This window comes from Rhincodon typus, chromosome 11 (assembly GCF_021869965.1).
Source record: "Rhincodon typus isolate 14 chromosome 11, sRhiTyp1.1, whole genome shotgun sequence".
NCBI lineage: Eukaryota > Metazoa > Chordata > Chondrichthyes > Orectolobiformes > Rhincodontidae > Rhincodon > Rhincodon typus.
The window spans coordinates 72,972,116-72,994,461 of NC_063342.1; the positions used below are offsets into that span (position 1 = coordinate 72,972,116).

The window sequence follows — 22,346 nt, forward strand, 5'->3', positions numbered from 1 at the left end:
TAAATCTCTATAGAAATAGAATACAAAGAATACTGGACTGCACTATTCTTATTTTCCATTTAAAGTATAATCACGAGATCTAGAGCAGACAATAGAGTGTGCTGAATCTGCTCTGCCATTCAACATAATCATGGCCTATCTTAGGCTTCAATTCCACTTTCCTATCTGCGCCCCTGTCTCTTGATGCCCTGAGAGACAAAAAGTCTATACTAACTTTAAATATACTCAACAATGGAGCATCCAAAACTATCTAAGGTAGACAACTGCAAAGATTCACAACTTTTTGAGTAAAATAATTTCTCTTCACAGTCCTAAATGATCAGCTCTTTATCCTGAGAGTATGCCTCCATGCTTTAGATTAGCAGACCAGCTTAAGTAATCTATCTCATCAAGCCCTCAGAATCCTGCATGTTTCAAAGCGATTGCCTCCACTCTCTGAACTCTAGAGAATACAGGCCATGTTTCTCAGCATCTTGTTACTCAACTTAACGAAGCTGCAATGTATTGCCTCCAATATAAGTATATCCTTGTCTAAATATTGAAACTAAAACTTAAGCATAAAGCCCTAAACAACTGTGGTAAGACTTCATCATTCATACACACCAATCCCCTTACAATAAAGGCGACCTTGCCATTTGCCTTCTGACATAACCAGCATGAAGAGGCTCCATTTGAAATGAAATCCCTTCAACATGACAGCTTTGTATTTCAACAAGGACAAGGACAAGGACAAGGACAAGGACAAAACAGAAATCTGCCTCTCAGCAATACCTTCCACTGCCTTTATCACAGGCAGAAGAGAGATTGTTTAAACAATCTCTTCCTTTACAGAAAACGACAATTTCAAGATGATGCACAGATTAAAAATATTCTGTGTCTGGCCCTTCTAGTGATTGTAGCAACGGCAGGAGTTGAGGACAAGAAACCATGTATAAATTACTGGGCCAGTTTTAGCACAACTCCATCTGCACAGTTAATTTTATCAAGTTTTAAGTCAGTAAATGAAGCTCAATGTCTTCTATCCCTGTGCAACAGCACTAATTGGTTATGATGTTATAATGGCTTATATCATATTATTGCCTTGGAAGTTGGATTCTAGAATTAACATGGATTTTTGGTTTTATTTCAGTGAATGTAACTTGTGTTCTTTTGAAAAAAAGTCAGAAAATCAATCTTGAACAGGGAGTTCAAAGTAGCCTTGTCAAGAAAGCATGTGACTTAAGCCAAATGACTAGCAAGGTACTTAGGGAGATAATTGCTAAAGTTGGACTTTACAATCTACATGGCCCAAGGCCACAAGCAGAGTTCAGAAGAGTAGACTCGTTCCGACAGGAGGGCAATTTTTAATTTGTGGAATTCAGAGCTGGAAAGAGGTCTCAGGATGTTTCAGCAATCCAGGCCATCGGAGCCAGAAAGTAGTTTTAAACTGTCTTTACAATTTAGTCAGAAAAATGCCAGTGAACGAGCTGCGGAGAGATGGAAAGAAATGTGCAGAAAGTTGCCAAAATGAAACACTTGTGACCTCATCATAAAGTCATAGAGTCATGCAGCACAGAAACAGACCATTCGGTCCAACTAGTTCATGTCGAACATAATCCCAAACTAAACCTGTCCCACCTGCATGCTCCTGGCCCATAACCCTCCAAACCTTTCCTATTCATATACCTTTTAAATGTTGTAATTGTACCCACATCCACCACTTCCTCAGGAAGTTCATTCTACACATGAACCACCCTCTGTGTAAAAAATTTGCAGGGATAAACATCCATTAAGTCGTTAGGGGATAATCCACCAAACTTCTGAAAATGCTTCTTATACCATACAGCCTTGCAATAACACTTGTTACAAGCAGGTAAGGTTATCTCTGATCACTTCCTTGCATCAATTGAGTAATAAATGAAAGACTAAAGTTGGAGTGGTACTTCACTGGTGTTGAATGTCTATAGATATTGAATGTCTAAAGAGAACTGAATTTTTTTGCTGTTATTAATAAGATCTTTCAAACTTGTCACATTTATACCATTATTGCATAAAAGGAAAATTAACAAAGTTATGTTCTTTTGTTAAAAGTACATATGTAACCTCTTGTAAATATGTTCATCACACTAACCAAAATACAAAAGTAAAACAAAGACTATGAAGCCAGGTTTCACTCTGAAATCTGACTTGTCCAGTATTACCACCAGTCGAGTCATATTATTGGCCTCAAAACATCAACTGTTTCACTCTCTCCAGACGCTGCCAGACTTGCTAAGCCTTCTGTTTTTATTTCAGATCTCCAGTATCCACAATATGTCACTTTTATGGTGTGCCAATTGGCTGCCTTCTCCCCAGCCAGGAATGCCTTAATTTTGGTTGACATCCCAATGCAATTACTCAGTCTCTTTAATGAGATGTTAAGCCATGGCCACATTTTCTCTTTGGATTGTTGACTCAAAAACTTCCGGACCCCACAAGAGTTCCATTAACTTCTTTATTTTAGCTTAGCCGGCGAGAGGTCCGGAGTCAACACCAAAGTAACAATCAACTCTCACTCGGTGGACTCTCGTCGGACCTCTGTGTATAACATAAAAGCAGTACATTTTATAGCCCTCATGTGTGTGATTAACATACATATTTCTCTACCCAACCTGACTAAATGTTATCACATCCCATACTGTTCACATGAGTCATAAGCAGATAAGCAGTGCAGTTAACAATGTTCCATTGAATAGGGGAAGTAGCCCCAGCCGTGGGTGGAGGGGTGGTTGAGCAAGAACAGCTGCAACCTTCAGCTTGTCACAAACACAGGCACACATTCCAAAATTTATGGTACATCGTTATCTCAGCAAAACTTCTAACTATTGCTTCCCCAATACTTTATCAGGATGAATGTAAAAGATTTCACAGCATTATTCAAAAGGAAAAAAAAGTGAATAATTATCCCTTAACCAAGCAATTAAAAAATAGACAACTGGTTATTTATTTCATTTTTGTCTTTTAGACCTTGCTGTGGATAAATTGGCTGCTGCATTTGATGCCAAAACAAGTAGTACAATTCAAAATAATGCATTGGCTGCATTAAAGTAAACTATATAGGCTGTATGTATGCAACATATTTCCTTCATTATGATAGTTAGGCAGTGAAGGTGCAACATGACTTACAGTTTCCTTGTTTAAAGAGATTCTCCTCCTCCGGACCTTCAGGTTTCAATGGATTAATTACAGCTGCACTGTAAGAGAGAAAGAAATAATTTCAGCCTTTAACAGAACATGTTATGCCTATGTAAAAGAATATACCATTTGGCTGACCAGGTTGTGTTCATTTGAACTCCTGCTATCCATTCTCATCTGTCAGTATAACACTCTATTCCCTCTTGCTGTATGTTGAGCTTCTCCATAAATACAGCAGTCCTATTCATTTCAATCAATCACTCTCTGCGGTAGTGAGTTCCACACCACCCACTGCATAATCTTTTTTTCTCATGAACTTTAGACTTGATCTATTGGCATCTACCTTGTATTGGCAGCCTCTGGTTTTGCTCTTGTCCACAAATAGCAACACTTGCTTATCCTCTAGTCTATCACAACCCTTTCATAATTTAAAGGACTTTTATTGGGTCATCCTGCAGCCTTCACTTCAGAGAAGAAACCCAGCCTGTATATGCTTTCCTGATGATATAATCTAATTGTCCTGATATCAATCACGTTAATTTTTTGTATAACTTCTCTAATGCCTCTATCTTTTCAATATGACAACCAGAACTGTATGCTGTACACCAAGTGTGATCTAACCAAGGTTTGATATTTGTTGGGCACATCTTGTCTACTTCTCAATTTTATTCACCTAGAAATAAATTCTAGTGCTTACTTTTTTTTAGAAAAGGAATGGTCGTATTCACTTACTACTTTTTAGTGGTTTGCTCTTCAACCTCGTTTATCTTCTCACTTCTGAAGTAATATGCAACTTGCTTACTTTTCTCAATAAAATACAATAGCTCATGCTTGCCAATGTTGAAATTAATTTTCCAATTTCTGTCCATTCTGCAAGTTTATCAATATATTCTAGTAATTTGTTGTAGTCCTCTTCATTACAAATGATTATCTCCAATTTGGTGCAGTCCATACATTTAGAAATTGTGTTTTTAATTGCAAAGCCAAAATTATTAAAACAAATAGTTAGCTACCAGTTGTGGCCCCTGCACTGACCCTGAGAAGACCCACTCTGATAGCTAGAATTCGCACTCTACTTTCTATTTTGTAGCTACTTAACTATCCAATTGGTGTTGCAGTGGTAATGTTGCTGGACTAGTAATTCAGTGGCCCAACACAGTGCTCCAAAGGTATGGAATCAAGTCCCACCATGGCAGCTGATGGAATTAAAATTCAATTGGTCAATCTATCATTAAAATAAGATTGTTGTAAAAAGCCATCTGGTTCATTAGCGACTTTTAGGGAAGGATATCAACTGTCCTTATCCCATCTGCCTGCTGTCTATCTTGACTTTTAACTGCACTCTGTAATGGCCTAGCAAGCCACTCAGTTCAATGGGCAATTAAAAATGAGAAACAAATGCCGGTCCTGGCAGTGATGCCACATCTCATGAAATACAAAATTTTTATTAAAAAGTTGGTATTCATGTAGTTTGGGACATCTGAGCATGAAAAATGCCAGACAAATGCAATTTCCTGCTCTTGCTTGAATTAACAGGAAGAATTTTATTCACTAAGTGTCTGGTTGTTACATCGCATTGTCACCCAATGGTCCCAAATCTGGCAGCGACACTGGAATATAAAGGATTCTATTACAAAGCCAAGAACCATTTCAGGAGAAATTTGAGTGGGCTTGTTTAGTCACAAAAACAGCGCTAACAGCTGCACTCTGCCTGGCCAGGGGAAAACTGAATGTTCCATTATCCATGTGGGTCAGTGATGTGGATTTTACACCACAGACCACTCATAGCTGGGCTACTTGAAATGCCAGAGTCAGTAAATCAAATAACATTATAATAAGCAAGACAGAAAGGCAGAATTTACTGAGATTAACTACTGAAATTGATCTACAAAACAAAACTAATAAGAAGTGTAATTTTATAAGTGAACAGAAGATGAGCTCATGAAAGGGAACAATGACTGAACATTGGCTCTGTGTACATATAAAGAATAGATATGAGGGGAATGTCGCAGGGAACTAAAAAAAACAACACTGGCTTAGTGCTCAGGTTTCAAATCAAAAGTCAGAAGTTTAGAAGAGTAAGAGGCAACTTGACTGAAACATAAAATCCCAAGAAGTCTTGACAGGGTAGCTACAGAGGGGCTGTTTCAGCTTATGAGAATCTACAACTAAGGGTCACTATTTAAAACAGATAGTAAGCTTTTTTTTGTATTGTCAGACAGTTGTGTATGATTGGAACACTTTTCCTGAAAAGTCCTTGAATATGTTAAAGGTAGAGGTAGAAATGTTCTTATTAAGTAAATGATTGAAGGATTATCAGGGAAGTCGAGAATGCAGATGAGGTTACAATCAGATCAGCCATCATTTTATTGAAAAGGTGGAGCAAGCTCAAGGTACTAAATTATCTACTCCTTCTCCATATTTCTATATTTGTATATTTGATGCAGGGGATTCTGATCTGAGATAAATAGTGCTCAGGATGAATGCTTATAATTATGAACAGCAGTAGGAGTGGGCCATTTAGCTATTCAAGTCCACTCTTTCATGGCTGATCTGATTGTGATCACAATGTCACTTTCCTGTCCTGCTCCCCGACTCAAAACTTCTTTGACTACAAAAATCTAACTCAACTTTGAATAAATTCAATGACACAACCTTCACTGACTTCTGGGGAAGAAAATTCCACAGACTAACAACTCAGAGCAAAAAAAATCTTCTCATCTGTTTTAGAAGGGAGCCCACCCCCCCACCCATTCTCAACTATGTCCTGTTGTTCTAGTCTCCTCCACATCCTCCCTTTATCCACCCTATCAAGTTCTCTCAAGATCTGCAATAAGAATGAAGAAACTCAGAATGTCTGGCAGGATCTGTGAAGATAAATAATTCTGAGGAAGGGTCACTAGACTCAAAACATTAACCCTTGCCACAGATTCTGCCAGATTTGTTCAGTTTCTCCAGCAATTTCTGCTTTAGTTTCAGATCTCCAGCATCCACAGTTCTTTGGGTTTTTTTAAAATTGTTCAAGATTCTATATGTTTCAAGAAGATCACCACACATTCTTCCAAACTCCAAATGGATAGAAACCCAGCCTTTCCAACTTTTTCTTAATAAGACAAGCCCTTCATCCCGGGTTTTTATTTTGATAAGGTCCCACATAAGAGGCTTGTGAGCAAAGTTAACACACACTGGATTGGGAGTAACACTGTGGTATGGATCAAGAATTAGCAGACTAGACCAGAAAAAGAGAGAGTGAGAATAAATGAACTTTTCCAGGTGGCAGGTGGTTACTATTGATGTACTGCAGGTATCAGTGCTTTATCCCAACTATTCACTATAAATATTTAAATGATTTGGATGAGGGAACCAAATGCAATATACGCTTGTTGATGATGACACTAAATTAGGTGGGTGGGATTGGGAGTTGTGAGTAGGATACGAGGCGGCTTCAGGGTGATCTAGACAAATTGAGTGTGTAGGCAAACACAATGTACCTAAATGTGAAATTACACATTTTGGTGTGAAAATCAGAAAGGAAGAATATTATTAAACAGAGATATATTGGTAAACGTGGATGTACAAAGGGATTGGGATGTCCATGTACACCGGTCATAGAATCACAGAGATGTACAACACAAACAGACCCTTCAGTCCAACTCGTCCAGGCCAACCAGATATCCAACCAGTTATATAAAACTAGTCCCATTTGCCACATTTGGCCCATATCCCTCTAAACCTTTCCTATTCATATACTCATCCAGACGCCTTTTAAATGTTGCAATTGTACCAGCCTCCACCACTTCCCCTGGCAGCTCATTCCATATATGCACCACTCTCTGCATGAAAAAGTTGCCCTTTCGGTCCCTTTTAAATCTTTCCCCTCTCACCTTAAAACTATGCCCTCTAGTTTTTGACTCTCCCACCCCAGGGAAGAAACATTGTCTATTTACCCTATCCATGTCCCTCATGATTTTATAAACCTCTACAAGGTCACCCTTCACCCTCTGATGCTCCAGGGAAAACAGCCCCAGCCTAATCAGCCTCTCCCTGTGGTTCAAATCCTCCAACCCTGGCAACACCCTTGTAAATCTTTTCTGAAACCTTTCAAGTTTCACAACATCCTTCCTATAGCAGGAGACCAGAATTGCACACAGTATTCCCAAAGTGGCCTAACCAATGTCCTGTACACCACAACATGACATCACAACTCCTATACTGAATGCACTGACCAATAAAGGCAAGCATACAAAACACCTTCTCCACTGCCCTGTCTACCTGCGACTCCACTTGCAAGGAAACATGAACCTGCTTTCGAAGGTCCCTTTGATCAGCAACACTCCCCACGACCTTACCATTAAGTGTATAAGTCCTGCCCTGATTTGCCTTTCCAAAATGCAGCACTTTGCATTTATCTAATTAAACTCCATCTGCCACTCCTCAGCTCATTGGCCCATCTGATCAAGACCTCAGTGTACACTGAGGTAACCTTCTTCGCTGTCCAATTTTGGTGTCAAATGCAAACTTACTAGCCATTCCTATGTTCACATCCAAGCCATTTTTCTAAATAATGAAAAGTAATGGACCCAGCACCAATCCTTGTGGCACACCACTGGTCACAGGCCTCCAGTCTCTAAAGCAAGCCTCCACCACCACCCTCTGTCTTCTACCTTTGAGCCAGTTCTGTATCCAAATGAAGTCAATGAAAGTAAACAGGCAGATGCAGCAAGCAATTCTGAAGGCAAATGGTATGTTGGCCTTTGCTGCAAGAGAATGAGAGTTTAGAAGTAAGAATGTTTTACTGTAGTTATACAGGACTTGGTATGACTGCCCTGGAATATTGTGTGCATTTTTGGTCTTCCTACCTATGACAGGATATACTTGTTGTTTGAGAGGGAGTGCAGTGGAGGTGCATTAAGCTGATACTGGGGATAGCAGGAGTGTCGTATGTGGAGAGATTAATTGGATTGGGATCATATTCACTCGAATTTAGAAAAATGAGAGGAATCTGACCTAAACACGTGATTTCCTAGCAGGGTTCAATAGACTAGATGCAGGGAGGATGTTTTCCCTCATTGGGAAACTTAAACCAGGGATCACAGTCTCTGGATACTGAGTAAGCCAGTTAGGACTGAAATGAGGAAAGATTTCTTCACCCAATAGGGTAGCGAACCTGTGGATTTCATTCCTACAAATGCTGTGAAAGTCAGGTCACTGGGTGTATTCAAGAAATAGATAAGTTTTTAGATATTAAAAGCAACAAGGGGTATGAGGAGAAAGCAGGAATATGGCAATGGGATAGTGAATCACTCATGATCATACTGAATGGAGGAGAAGACGCAAAGACTGAATGGTCTTCTCCCAGCTTCTATGTTTATGAATGAATTGAGTAATTGTTTCTAATTGTTCTAATTCTGAATTGTTTCAAAAGCAATACGTCCTTTGTCAAATAAGTTGGTCAAAACTCTACACATTACTGCAGATAGGGTCTGAATAAGGTTATGTCCAGCTGCAGCAAAACTTCCCTACTTTTATATTCTATTCCCCTTGCAATAAATGCTAACATCCCATCTGCTTTCCTCAGTAATTGAAGATTAAGTATGTGAATTGCAACTGCAAAGCTACCTCTGAATGGGAGATTATCTGAAGAAAGAAAAATGATTAGGTTGGCTTCTACTCTCCACATGCCAGGCCAGTCACATCCATGACCATATTGAGTAACAAGAATGCATAATGGTCTTTATACCAGCAATGTTAAGGCAGAGATGATCCAAAGCACGTTGCCCAGTCTGACATGGCTCCACTCTAGCTGAAAATTTTGCAAGTGGAAGCATCAATGCTCCCAATCTAACTTTCCAGTCAACTTGCCTAGATCAGACCCAAGTGAGGCCAAAGTAGGAATGAAAGTCTGCCAATATCTAGGACTCCATTCTGTAAAAAAGACAATATTTTTATAACACTTTTCTCAACCTCTGGATATCCAATGCACCTGACAGTGAGTGAAGTGCTTTTGAAGTACTCATTCCTATGACTCAATAAGCATTATAGGCAATTTGTGCATTGCAAGGTCCCACAAATAACAAAATGCTAACAAACAGGTCATATGTTTAGTGATAGTGATTGAGGCATAAACATTGGCACACTAGGGCTAATCTTCAAAATACATCTTTTATGGCCAGCTATGACGGCTGATGCGACCTCAGTTTCTTGACTTACCTGAAAGCACTGCAGTGGCATACTGGCCTAGATTTTGGTGCTCAAGCTGGAACCAACAGGTTCTGCCTCAAGAGGGGACAGTCACAGCTGATCAAGCAAAGTCAGGATAAACCACACTAAAAGTTGTTGAAATTACCCATTCTCTTTCTTTGATGCTGTTTGGCAGAGACATTGCATGATGCCAAGATCCAGCTGGGACAAATTTTACCAGATAGACAAACTTACTTTTTGCTTTGTTTATGTTATTGCCAAAAGTGAGCTTGGAGACACACTCAACATTCAAAGGTTAGAAAGTGTGTTGCTCAACACACTATCAACTAATCCTCGTCTTCTCCCAAATAAACATTAGAATACAAATAGCAGCATGCAATACATTTTTCATGAATGCAAGACATTTAACTTGTGATTTATGTTTTACGTAAGTAATTGAAATTTTTCACAGAAGTGGGAAAAATATCCTTTGGATACGTAGCAGAAACTGAAGCTAAATATTTATCATGTGCAACATTCTGTACATTACATTTTCAGTTTATTGAGAGTTATTTGTCACCTTCAGATGTGCAAAGAAAAACAATGCGTTTGTAGGGTGACACTAGAAAGTCTGCACACAAAATAAATCAAATAACTTATTCTAACTTATACAGAAAGTAGTTCTGACATTGATTACCCTTTATTTGCAGGATCTCGTGCAACCATCACAAAAGTAGCATCTAAGACGGGATTGTAAACATCATCGTGATACTTGAAAGAAAAAAAACAATTAAATGAAATGCATCATCCAAACTCATTCGACTGAACTGATTTCATTCTTGGCAGAATTTGTGTTTTCTGACATACAGGAAATGACAAGGCTTGATCAATATCCTCAGTGTCTGTAGTTTGTACATATATGACAACCTTTTCTCAGTAGTGGTCAGGCACTGTCAATTCGTCGGTTGGTTGCCCATTCACCTTTAGTGAAAAATCAACAATTTGTGATATTTTTTAGAATTTCTTTAATGCAGGATTACACAAATCAACAACCGTTTGCCCTACGTCTCTAAATAAAACTGAAAGAACTGCGGATGCTGTAAATCAGGAATGAAAACAGAAGTTGCTGGGAAAGCTCAGTGGATCTGCTGGCATCTGTGAAGAAAAAAATCAGAGTTAACGTTTCACATCCAGTAATTCTTCTTCAGAGTTCTGAGGAAGGGTCACCGAACCCAAAACGTTAACTCAATTTTTCTTCATAGACGCTGCCAGATCTGCTGAGCTTTGCCAGCAACTTCTGTTTTTACCCTATGTCTCTGATGTCTAACCACTAATAAAGCTTCTAATCCTTGTCATTTGACAAGCACAGCATGTGTTTTTGAGGAAACGAAGGGCTGGATCATCCTTTTTAGCAACTGGGGTAGACCAATTGCGTGAGTCACATACAGGAAAATTCAACCAGGAGGACGACATGTCCACAATGCCATCCATTCTAAAATGGGCAGAAGATTGGATGGGTTGTACAGCTGTGTAATCCTCCTCACCAGATTTTCCAACATATTCCTATTCAAAGCTATACATCCAAGCAACTAAGAGATAAATTTGTCCCCTCCATCTGGTCAAGACCATATCTTTCAACACTTCGCATGCACATTCAATTTTGTGAACCGTATTTGTCCATATATTATTCCAAGATGGTTGAAAAGCTATCCAAAGAATAGGAAATGAACAATTTCTTGAACTGTCCCAAAGATAATAATATTTTCATTACTGAGAAGACAAAGTTAACATCCCTCTTTGGTCAATTCCTTAACTTGATCAATCATACAAAAGGGCATGTGATTAGTTAAGAAACTTCAGTCTAGTTTGTTAGCACTGTCAGTTGTTTGCAAAATGGCAGATTACATTAGCTTTGTTTTGATCAGGTTGTGATGAACCATTTTGAATCCATGAAGGAGGTTACTGGACCCAAAAGGTTAACCCTGCTTTCTCTCCACAGATGCTGCCAGACCTGCTGAGCTTCTTTAACAATTTCTGTTTTTGTGGTCAAAAGGAATGTTACCCAGAGCATTTTCAGAAGAAGCTCTTATTCTATACTCAATATTGAAGAATAAAAATGGAACTAAGCTGCTGTGTGTCCTACAGTGATTAACAGTGCAAGAATTGACTGCAAGTTTCCATTCCAAGTGTCACAGATGTCATAAAAGACTTCACCTTCAGTTTTCTCATCAATCCAGAAACTACATGTAAAACAAACTCCAACTTCTGTCTTCTGTGACATCTTCACCTGGACACTTACTGTCTGGCAAGACATCCCTTGTTTATAAAAACAAACAATGCAGAAATTGCTTTTACTTGTTGAACTAGCATTAGTTGGACCAACAAACATTTTAAGTGATGCTTGGAAAACCAAGAGCCATTTTAAATCTTTGTGCTTTCAGTGACAATCGTGTTTAATTTCCTGAGGCAATTACTGGGTGTTTTCTTTCAGGAATGGTGTGCTAACCTGAGATACATGCATCTGGATTTCCATGGAACTCTTCCCGACCCAGGTGACATTACCAGTGAATTTCAGGTCGCAGTCTGGTCGTATTTTCTTTCTGACAAGATCTAGAGAGAAAACAAAATAAAAATAGCATTTCAAATTTTTGTACTTCCAACAGAATGAGAGCACAAAAATAGCAAGTCAACCTATAAATAATGAACAAAAACAAAACATTGCAGATGTTGACAATATGAAATAAAACGGAAAGTGCTGGAAAATTCTAAGATTAACTCTGTTCCTCTCTCCATAGTTGCTATCTGACATAGTTGCTCTGTATTTTCAATCTTTATTACTATTGTCCAACTAACATGAGTTCAACAAGTAAAGGCAATTTCTGCATTGTATGTTTTTATAAACCAGAGGAGTGCACTGATATCCAGCCCCTAGACTCTACCAGTTGCAATATTAGTGTAAATTTATTGATTCAACTACCAAAACACACAAATTCACTCATTTATACTACTATCCAAAATAAAAGAAACATCCACCAGACTTCTTTAATTAACTCAAAATATGAAATGAAAGTCACCACAGTCCCAGAGGACCATTGACTGCTCTCTCATTAGAGTAGTGGTGAGTTTAACATGAGGGTCACCATACTTTGAGCAAGGGACAGGGTTCAGGGAAGCAGGGCCTTCACAGTAACCTCAGCCAGCATGGGAATTGAAGACAGGCTGTCAGCATCACTTTACAGTGCAAACCAGGTATCCTGCCAATCAAGGTGATCAACCCCAACAAACTAATCTGCTTTTTATGAACAAAACTTATTCTTTAAAGAAAAGCAATGACTGATTAACATCTAAGCTGCGATCCGAAATTAAAATTATCACCTCAATCCCACATGCAGATACATTCAACACAAAAGGACAAGTCTCTGCAGAGATTTTGGGTTTTTTTTTTAAAAAAGAAGTGTCTGCCGACATCCACATAGGCTGTAATCTGGAAGTATGTGGGCGCACAGTTCCAGACCGCTACGTAATCATTTCATGACATCACACTCAAAGGCCAAGTTGTCTGTATGCAGTGAAAATGCGCAACATTGAAATCAGTTTCATCAGGAGGAGTGAGGGCAGGGATCAGGGGTGGGGTGTGGAGCGGGGGCACTGGGTGGAGATAGTGAGGATGCAGAGAGAGGTGAAGGGGGTTACTGAGGACATGCAAGTGGGGGAGTGGTGGTGGGGGGAGGAAGGTCCCGAAAGATACTTTCTCCACAACACACCCCTTCTCTAGCATCTCCACCTCCTTTTTCTCCCCCTCAGCAGACACTAACCTATTACATGAATCTGTTACTTTGTTATCTGGCCTTTTATCTAGAGCTTTGACAAACATTTTCTTAAAATTGTCGATTTCCTTCCTAACATTCAAGGCGATGGGCTAAATGCTGGAAAGTGGGACTTGTGTAGATTTAGTGCATGCTTGGTGGTACAGAGTCGATAGGCCGAAGGGCCTCTTCTGTATAGTACAATTCAATGATCAACCTTCTACATTACTTCAAGAATTCAATAAGCTTATTAAAGCATGATCTCCTTATGACAAATCTGTACTGATTTACCCTAATAAACTCAATAAGCTCTCCAACGTTTGATGATTTTTTTTATCCCCTCATGTTTGTTGCCTAGACAACTGATTGATCAGCCACCAATGGGCCCTACACCACCAGAGGCTAGAACCAGAGAAATAAAGTGTAGGGCTCATGGACACAAAAACTGGGAGGGGCATAGGAAGATTTGAGTACAAGTATGAGAATTTTAAAATTGAGGAACAGACTGGCTAAAGCCAAAGTGGGTCAGCGAGCAAAGGCAATGGGTGAACTGTATTTGGTGCCGCAGAAACATGAAGATTAAAGCAGTCCTTGCAGCCCAATGGACCAGTTAGTTTCATACATCAAAAGTTTACGAAGCACAAGGAATGGGCTTTTTGCTATCTGTTGGAAATGATCTCAATTCAGCACTTCATACTTCTAGAAGTTAGATCCCCAACCAGACTCTAAAATTGGTCCATCATTTTGGCATAATGCCCAAAAAGTGACTTTGTATCATTGTAGTATTACTGAAAATACATTGGGCTGATGCAATGAAAGAATTTTATGGATTCCACAAGACTTCTACAAACAATATTCATATTAAATTCCTGTAACTGAACTGGTGGAACAAGCAACCAAAGCCAGTCTTCAGTTGGAATGTACTTATTCCCAAAGTGAAACATGACAGGTATGTATCTCCTGACTCCACTCCAGCATTAGTATTTCTTTATACTTTTTGAGTAGTCAAGTAAATTGGTTAACTAAAGAAACATCTGTTAAAGAGAAGCATCTCCTTACAGCTGCTTGACTAACTATCCAGTAAATGCCATCCACATATATATATTAATTTCAGTTGATACAATAACCATACAATTTTGAGAAAAATGCAAACATACCTATTTCATCAACAAGGGCAGTGACAATAGAAAAGTGACTTGTAGGACTATCAGTTTTGGCATGAGTATAGCTAATCAAAACTGTAAAACAAAAAGAAATGTTAATTATATCACACTTTCTCAATAATTAATCTTCTGAAATATTAACTACAAATAGTTCTTAGCCAACAGAGTTACGTGCACAAAACTCAGAGGCTCTGTTACTAGTCTCTAATGTAGATACCTTTCCATTATTGTCCACAAATCCCATGTTCCTTTATCTTTTACCTTCTTTTCAAGTGCCTGTTTGAATTTGGACTTTTCCCTCTGTGGGTACATTTCCCAACCCAGAATCGTGTCTCCTCCTCCTCCTATCCACTTCTTCAAACTTTTAAAAAAAATTTCACAGGTTGTTGGGCATCACAGGCAAAGCCAGCATTTGACAGCCATCTGCAACTGCCTTAAGAATGTCGTTAATAAACCACTTTTTAAACTGCTGCAATCTGGGTGATGAAGGTATATCAATAGTGCTGTTAAGAAGGAAATTTCAAGATCTTGATCTAGTCCCTAAGAAGTGACATCGATATTTTTCAGGGTACGATAGCTTGAGACTTAGAGGGGAATACTGTAATCTGTTAAAAACTGAAAGCTAGGAAGAATACTTGGTACTTGACTGAAACGTTCATCGCAAGATATAGTAAGACAAAGAAAATCTATTGCAACATGTTCAGTGCAAAAGATGCTGCAAATAAGTTCTTTCTTTCCAATGCATTTCCCGTGGATTAATTGCAAAGCTGAGTAATGCCCAAGCTCATCTACAAATTGAAGATACTCCCTACATCTGGGCAGTCTCATGCAATGTTTCTCACATTCCTTGACTGAGGAGAACGCTTTTCGTGCAGAGGTAGTGTTTCTACCTCTGGGCTGGAAGGCCCCCATCTTCAGGTGGTATGCAAAAATATTTCCAAGTTTGATCATTTTAAACGTGGCTGTCCTTGAACAGATGATAAGCTGATAACTGGGATTTGGGATCTGGAGACATATTGGATGTCATGCACATCAATGTCTGTGTTATCTATGATCTTGGTCATCACCTCTACCATCTATTTTACATATGTTTTGCCATTCTCCCAATGAAGCAAAAATACGTAACGAGCACTTAAAATTGGCTTAAAGTGGCCAGGGCTTTACCTCCAAATGAGTCAAGGTCTTCAAGAATCCTGCCAAATCTGCGTGAGGAAGAAATTTTTTTTGAAGGGAGTTTCAACATGAAAATACTACGTGCAAACCACTTAGTGTCAAAGTTAAAAAGTAATTGAAGTTGGAAATCACAATTAATCAGTTGCTGTACCTTACATGCTTATGAACATTCAGGTATTTCTCTCTCAAGTTGGGTTGGCTTCCCAATGGCAGATAAGCCTCTAGGTAACTGTCCTTCATTCGTCGATAAGGCAAATCCTCCTGCTTGCTCACCAGTTGATTGCTTAATGAAGCTCTTTCCTTCAGAGATTGGAGATGTTCACTGGAAAAGCGTCACAAGAAAACTAGAATTGCGAGCAAAGATGGAATGGAGAGACAGTGACAATGGTGCAGGAGACCAGGGAAAAGTCAAAAGCAAAATAAAAGACAGTACAAAGGAGGCCAGAGCAATTGTGGGTTCAGGGATGGTAGCAAAGGGGGCAGGAAAACATTTTGCCTAAGAAATTTCAGTTATGACATCCCTTGACTTTCAACCAGGGCTTCCACTACATGTAACTGGTCTTGCTTTGGTTGGTAATTGCAGGCAGAAAGGTCACAGGGAAAAGAGAAGGCAGAGACAGGGAATGGGATCAAGACGTGGTAGAACAGAAAAGATATAGGCCTGTACAGGTAGTGCAAATGGGCAGCAATGTGGAGGACAATGAGCTATGGAGGCAACTGGGAGAATGGGATGGTAGGTTGGAGAGACAGGATATAACAAGAAAGCAAACAGAAGAAGAATCAAGCTAGGTTGGAGAACAGTTATTGCCGGGTGTCAGTTACAGATATTGGACAAGGGCTCACAGTATAAGCGTAATACCATGTGGATCTCTTATTGAGCAAACCCAGCCTGCACCCTCAACAGATCCCTTCCATAATCTGCTCTCTTCTTACCCTCTATGGAAAGGAGAGAATGAGAGAGAGGGAAAAGCAACTCAAGGCGAGCATGAAGAATTAGTCAGAAAGAAAATGCCAACACACCCCTCACTGACAAATGTTCTTCGCCCCCACCCTCCATCACCCATAACCCACTCAACATTGGCATCTTTCATCTGTGCACTCATGTCACTCATTTCCCCCATTCTCGATCTGCATATGTCACATTAACCCCATTCATTCCCTGCGAACCCCTCACCCCTATCTCATCACCCTCCCCAGACTGCAATTTATTGAAACAACCTGTAATGAGAAATCTAATTCAAAGTGGTAAAATTTTCAGGTTAATGAGAAACAAAATGTTGATTGTTCGGACAGGTGGGTGAAGAATTGCTTAACAAGGATAGCAGAATGTATAAGTGGAGAGCATTTTAATGCTGAACAAAATCACTGAATTCAAATAAAAATTGAATGCCATGGGTGCAGTACAGTCTAACTACTAAACCTGAAACTGAAAGAAATTTGGCAATTTGCCACACTTGATAATAAATCCATCAAGCAAATGCAAAGCAGCAGTAAAGTTTATGGGAAATTGTGCAATGTATTGGATCTGGTCATCTAGTTAGACATCATTCTAATATAGAGACTCTAAAGATTGAGCTAAGGCGGAGGGGGGTGTTATGACGGGGGGTGGGCACACTTACAGAGAGGGAGAGGCTTGGGAAGTGGATTCAGGGTGAGACAGAAGGTGACAGTGATGAGGTGGCAAGGAGAGGGATGAGGGAGAAAGGTGAAATAAGTCTGGGAGAAGTATGTGGGGAGGAAGGCAGGAGAGAGAGCAGAGGGCGAGAAGTGGAAACGAGTACGTCTCGAGGGGAAGGCGGGATGGAAAGGGGGCAGTGAGCTATGTTGAGCGAGGTGGGGATGTGCTTTTAAAAGATGGCAGTGTGCTGAGTGGTGCATGATGCTGGGTGGGGGAGAAGTAGATTCACCATTGACTGGAGTCAGGGTTGCTGAGAGGCCCTTTCTCTCAGACTTGTCCTTCACGTTCCTCTGTTCCTTTTCCTGTCTCACTTCTCTCCTTTTCAGAGATAGTAAGAGGAGAGGTTAGGACCGCAAGCTAGTTTGTTGTTCACTCAGTCAAAGGTCCATGGCAGCCATTGTGCCCCAGAGCTTGCAATCCCATTGGGAGCTCATGATTCCAATTTTGTTCAGACCTGATTTAAGAACTGCACAATCAACATACCTCCAGTTTTTAGACGCACCAACGATTTCCTCTAGCTTCGACCGAACTGAGCAAAAAGGAGAACTTAATTAACATCCAATAAGATTTCCACTTGATTTTGAGAAAGTATTTTACCCTGAAATTGTTGTTGCTGAGTCAGTGACAAAGACAGACGCAAAGCAAAGTGAGAGAAAACTAAAGCAAAATACTGGAGATCACTATTAGGAACAGAAAGTGCTGGTCTCACTCAACATGTTAGGCAGATTCTGCAGGGAGAATTTTCCTGAGTTTTGCTGGTATTTGAGCATTTCCCTACATTTTCTTATCTTTAGAGATCAGAGGCTCAGTCCATCAGGGAATCTGCTACAATTGTCTATTTTTATTCATTCATGGGATGTGAGACTCAGTGGCTAGGGCACCATTTGTTGCCCTTGCTCTGAGTTGCATGATCGTTAATAGCACCACATTGCAGTAGATCTGGAGTCACAAATAGGCCAGATCAGGTAATGAGAATGGGTTTCCTTTCTGAAAAGATATTTTTACGACAATTGACAACAGTTACTTGGTCACCATTAAATTAGCTTTATTTAATTCCAGATTTTCAAATTTCTGGGTTGATAGGATTCAGTTCCGTGCCCTAGGGCATTAACTTGGGTCTCTGGGATACTAGTCTAACAACAATACTACAATGCCACCACCTCCTCAGTAATAATGCACTATCTTTAAGTAATTGTATCCTATTAATCTTCAATATGTGCCACTCACCATCATTCATTAATTGTTTGGAATGCCCTGTGAAAAGAAAAAAAGGACTAAAATTTGTAGCAAAATGTCTACAACCACAACGGAACTTAAGCTGAATAAACATTATATTGTAACTAAACAATAACAAAATATTTTTATTCTGTTTTTGCAAAGTGTAAACATTGTAATTTTTTTAAAACACAAAGTAAATCATGAGGAAAACTTAGCAGAGTGGAATTTATGCATTGACCATCGGTCTGAGTTGCGCCACATTCTCAGTCAACCTGATTTTATGAAACAGAGATGACATCTTTTTTAAAGGATGTAACTAGCACAATAGGTAAGGACAAACAAATGGATGTTGAACACTTGGATTTTCTGAAGGCATTTGCCACACTTCGTTACACAAGACTCGGGCTTATGACATTGGGGATAATACACTGGCATGGATTAAGGATAGAAAAGAAAATGGAGATGAGGAATTGACAGGAGATCAAAACCATGAGGGGTCTGGGAAAAGCAGATCGGAAGAAATTGTCCCAATTGGAAATACTCAAGAAATGGAAGAAACAATTTCAGGTGGTAGACAAAACTACATGAGCGAAAAGAAGTAAAAAAAAAACTTGTCATGAAGCAAGTGGTTAGCTTCTTGCTCATAAAAGGAAGAATCATCAGGTTGGTCATGTGAATGCTATAAAGTATGTAATGGCACACAGGCTCAGTGGATAGCACTACTACCTCACTGCTCCACCCTCACGCAATTGTTTGTGTGAAGTTTGCACATTCTCCACGTCTGCGTGGGTTTCCTCCAGGTGTTCTAGTTTCATCCCACAGTCCAAAGATGTGCAGGTTAGGAGTATTGGCCATGCTAAATTGCCCTGTGAAGGGATGTATAGGCTGGGTGGATTAGCCATGGGAAATGCAGGGTTATACGGATAGGGTAGGGGAGTGGCCCTGGGTGGGACGCTCTTCAGAGGGTCAGTGACCTGCTTCAAAACTGAAGGGATTCCATGATTCTAAGAAATATCATGATCACAAGTCACATGACTGCAATTAGCGGAGGACACATTATTTTTACTCCACCAGAATGAAAACAGTAAAGAAAAACCGAAAGAACTGTGGATGCTGTAAATCAGGAACCCAGAAGTTGCTGGAAAAGCTCAGCAGATCTGATCATCAGTTCTGAGGAAGGGTCACCGGACCTGAAACATTAACTCTGATTTTTTCTTCACAGATGCTGCCAGACCTCCTGAGCTTTTCCAGCAACTTCAGTTTTTGTTCCTGAAAAGAGCAAAGACATTATTATTTATTACAGAAGATGATCAGACATTTCTTTGTGTGCATTGCAAAACTCTGGTGGACACAGTATGATTATTAATTCAATACCTTCAGTCAGATCTGGGGAACATCCCCCAGGATGCAAACTCGCAGACAGTGAGGTACATGACCTTACAAGAATGGAAGGAATATTCCAGAGCTTCCAAAACCTTTTAAAACAAAAAGAGCATTTTGAAATGTTGGAAGAAAACTGAAGTTCAAGCCCTGCTCTCCTCAAAGATGCTCTTTAAAAATATCTCTAACTAGCCATTTCAGTATTTTGTAGGTTTCAATGAGGTTACCTCTCATTCTTTGAAACTCTAGGAAAGCAGATCCAGCTTGCCCACCTCTCCTCATAGGACAGATCCAGTAGCAAGTCTGGTGATCCTTCTTTGCACTCTTTCTATGACAATAACATTTTTCTGGAGATGGAGACCAAAGCTGTACACAGTATTCCAGGTGCGGTCTAATTGATCCCCAATGCAATTGAAGGAGGACTTCAGTACTCTTGCAATAAAGGCTAACATTTCAATGATCATTGACTTCTGCGTATGGAAGCTCCTTCCATACATGGCTCTCACCAGCTGTGCGGGCTTCTAAGAAAATTGGAGGGAATACGACATCCAGATCCCTTTGTATATCTACATTTTTTGACCTCTTACCATTTAAGAAATACTCTGCATATGTGTCTTATCTACCAAAATGGATAACCTCACATTCTTCCACATTAAATTCCATGTGCCATGCTACTGCCCATTCACTAAGCCTGTACAAATCCTCCCAGAGTTATCTTACATCTTCCTCACAACACATATTCCTACTTGGTTATTTATCATCCACAAATTTGGAAATATTGCATTTGCTCCAAATCATTGGTATGAACAGCTGGGGCCCCAAGTGCTGATCCTTGCAGTACACGACTAGTCACAGCCTGCCAATGTGACAATGACCCATTTATTCCTACTGTTTGTTAGCCAATCATTAACTCATGCCAGTATATTACCTCCTATCCCAGCCTCCTGTGGGGGACTTCATCAAAAAAGTTCTCAAAATCTGAGAATACTATGTTCATCGACTGTCCTTTATCAATTTTGTTAGTATCACTAAAATACTCCAACAATTTAGTCAAACATGACTTCCCATTCACAAATCCATGCTGCCTCTACCTAATCAGATCACTATTATCCAAGTAGCTATTGATTCCATCCATTATAACAGATTTGAGCATTTTCCCTTCCACTGATATAAGGCTAACAAATCTGTATTTCTCATTCATCTCTCTAGTTCACTTCTTAAATAGTGAGGTCGAATTTACTGCCTTCCTTTCCACAGGAATCATTCCAGAATCTAGAGAATTATGGAAGATAACAACCAATGCACCGACTACCTCTGTAGATACCTCCCCTAATATTCTGGGATGTAGACTATCAGGTCTAGGGATTTATTAACATTCAGCCCTATTAATTCATGTATTAATATTCAGCCTTCAACATTCTTCTTAATAATTTCCTTCAACTCCTCATTCTCTCTAATTACTTGAATCTCGACTCCTGGGAAATTTCTTGTGTCTGCCTCTGTGAAACCAAACAGACACAACAAAATTATTTAGTTTCTCTGCCATTTCTCTATTCTGCATCATAAATTCTGCTGGCTCTGCTTGATAACGGACCCTCATTCATTTTGACCAAATATTTCCTTTTTACATACCTATAGATGGTTCAAGAGGCAGTTTTTAATGTTTTTTTGTTCTGCATTCATATTCTAGTACGCCTTTCCTTATCAGCTTCTCGTTTTCTTCTGCTGCATTCTGTATTCTTTGCTGGTCTTTTCTTTCAATCTTATACAATCATGAACTTCCTTTGTTAGCCATGATCGACTCTCTTTTTTTGAGGTACCAAGGGGGAACAATGGTCATTTTAGTGATTGCATTTAAATGCTTATATATTGGATCAAAACATGGAGTAATAAGGCATTATAACCAGCTCATTGCTCTTGTCACAGCCTTAAAAATACATACAGAGTAAAGAATAATCTCAAATAATCAATGCCAGTGTTTCCATTTTACTGATTAACAGCTTCCGATCTTGTACTGGAGCTAGAGATAATGAAATGATTGAAGGTAGTCATTTGAATGGTGCTTTAGGATTTAGACTGCCTGAATACAATTCAGCCGACTGTTCAGCTATTGCTGAGATGCAGCATGTAGAACCTGTGGACTAGGAGGGATGGGCGATAATAGCCAGTGGACTGGGGGAAGGGGCTGGGGGTTGGATGGCAGCTTTTGGACAGGGGCAGAGGGGCACCCTGTTGCCTGGGAGATACCAGTGACTGTAAACTGGGGTGGGGTGCGATGCGATTGGGGATTGTGAGCTGGTGGACCAGCAAGTGTAGATGCAGGCATCTACAACGGTGGGGGTGTGGTTGGCAGCCTGTAGATTGGTGAGGTAGGGGGATTGGGGGTAACAGTGTGTGGATTGGTGAGGAAAATGTTAGTGGTGACAGTGTGTAGATTGGCGAGGGGGGTGTTAGAGGTGACAGTGTGTAAATTGGTGAGGTGGGGTTTGTTGGGGGTGACAGTGTGTAGATTGGTGAGGGGTGGTGTTGGGGGTGACAGTGTGTAGATTGGTGAGGGGTGGTGTTGGGGGTGACAGTGTGTAGATTGGTGAGGGG

The 22,346-nt window shown here is 39.8% G+C and overlaps 1 protein-coding gene across 1 annotated transcript in view; it reads right to left on the minus strand.

Moving 5' to 3' along the window:
- Positions 1-20,489, minus strand: part of LOC109937438 (acyl-coenzyme A thioesterase 9, mitochondrial) — a 35,093-nt gene extending 14,604 nt beyond the window's left edge. The window contains exons 1-11 of the mRNA XM_048602551.1: positions 20,472-20,489; positions 19,979-20,079; positions 19,746-19,846; positions 18,381-18,407; positions 17,637-17,682; positions 15,627-15,797; positions 15,467-15,504; positions 14,297-14,377; positions 11,840-11,943; positions 10,031-10,104; positions 3,145-3,212 (exon numbers count right to left, since the gene is read on the minus strand). Of these exons, the coding sequence (XP_048458508.1) occupies positions 3,145-3,212; positions 10,031-10,104; positions 11,840-11,943; positions 14,297-14,377; positions 15,467-15,504; positions 15,627-15,797; positions 17,637-17,682; positions 18,381-18,407; positions 19,746-19,846; positions 19,979-20,079; positions 20,472-20,489 (829 nt within the window). The remainder of the gene's footprint in view (positions 1-3,144; positions 3,213-10,030; positions 10,105-11,839; positions 11,944-14,296; positions 14,378-15,466; positions 15,505-15,626; positions 15,798-17,636; positions 17,683-18,380; positions 18,408-19,745; positions 19,847-19,978; positions 20,080-20,471) is intronic.
- Between the last annotated feature and the right edge of the window lie 1,857 nt (positions 20,490-22,346).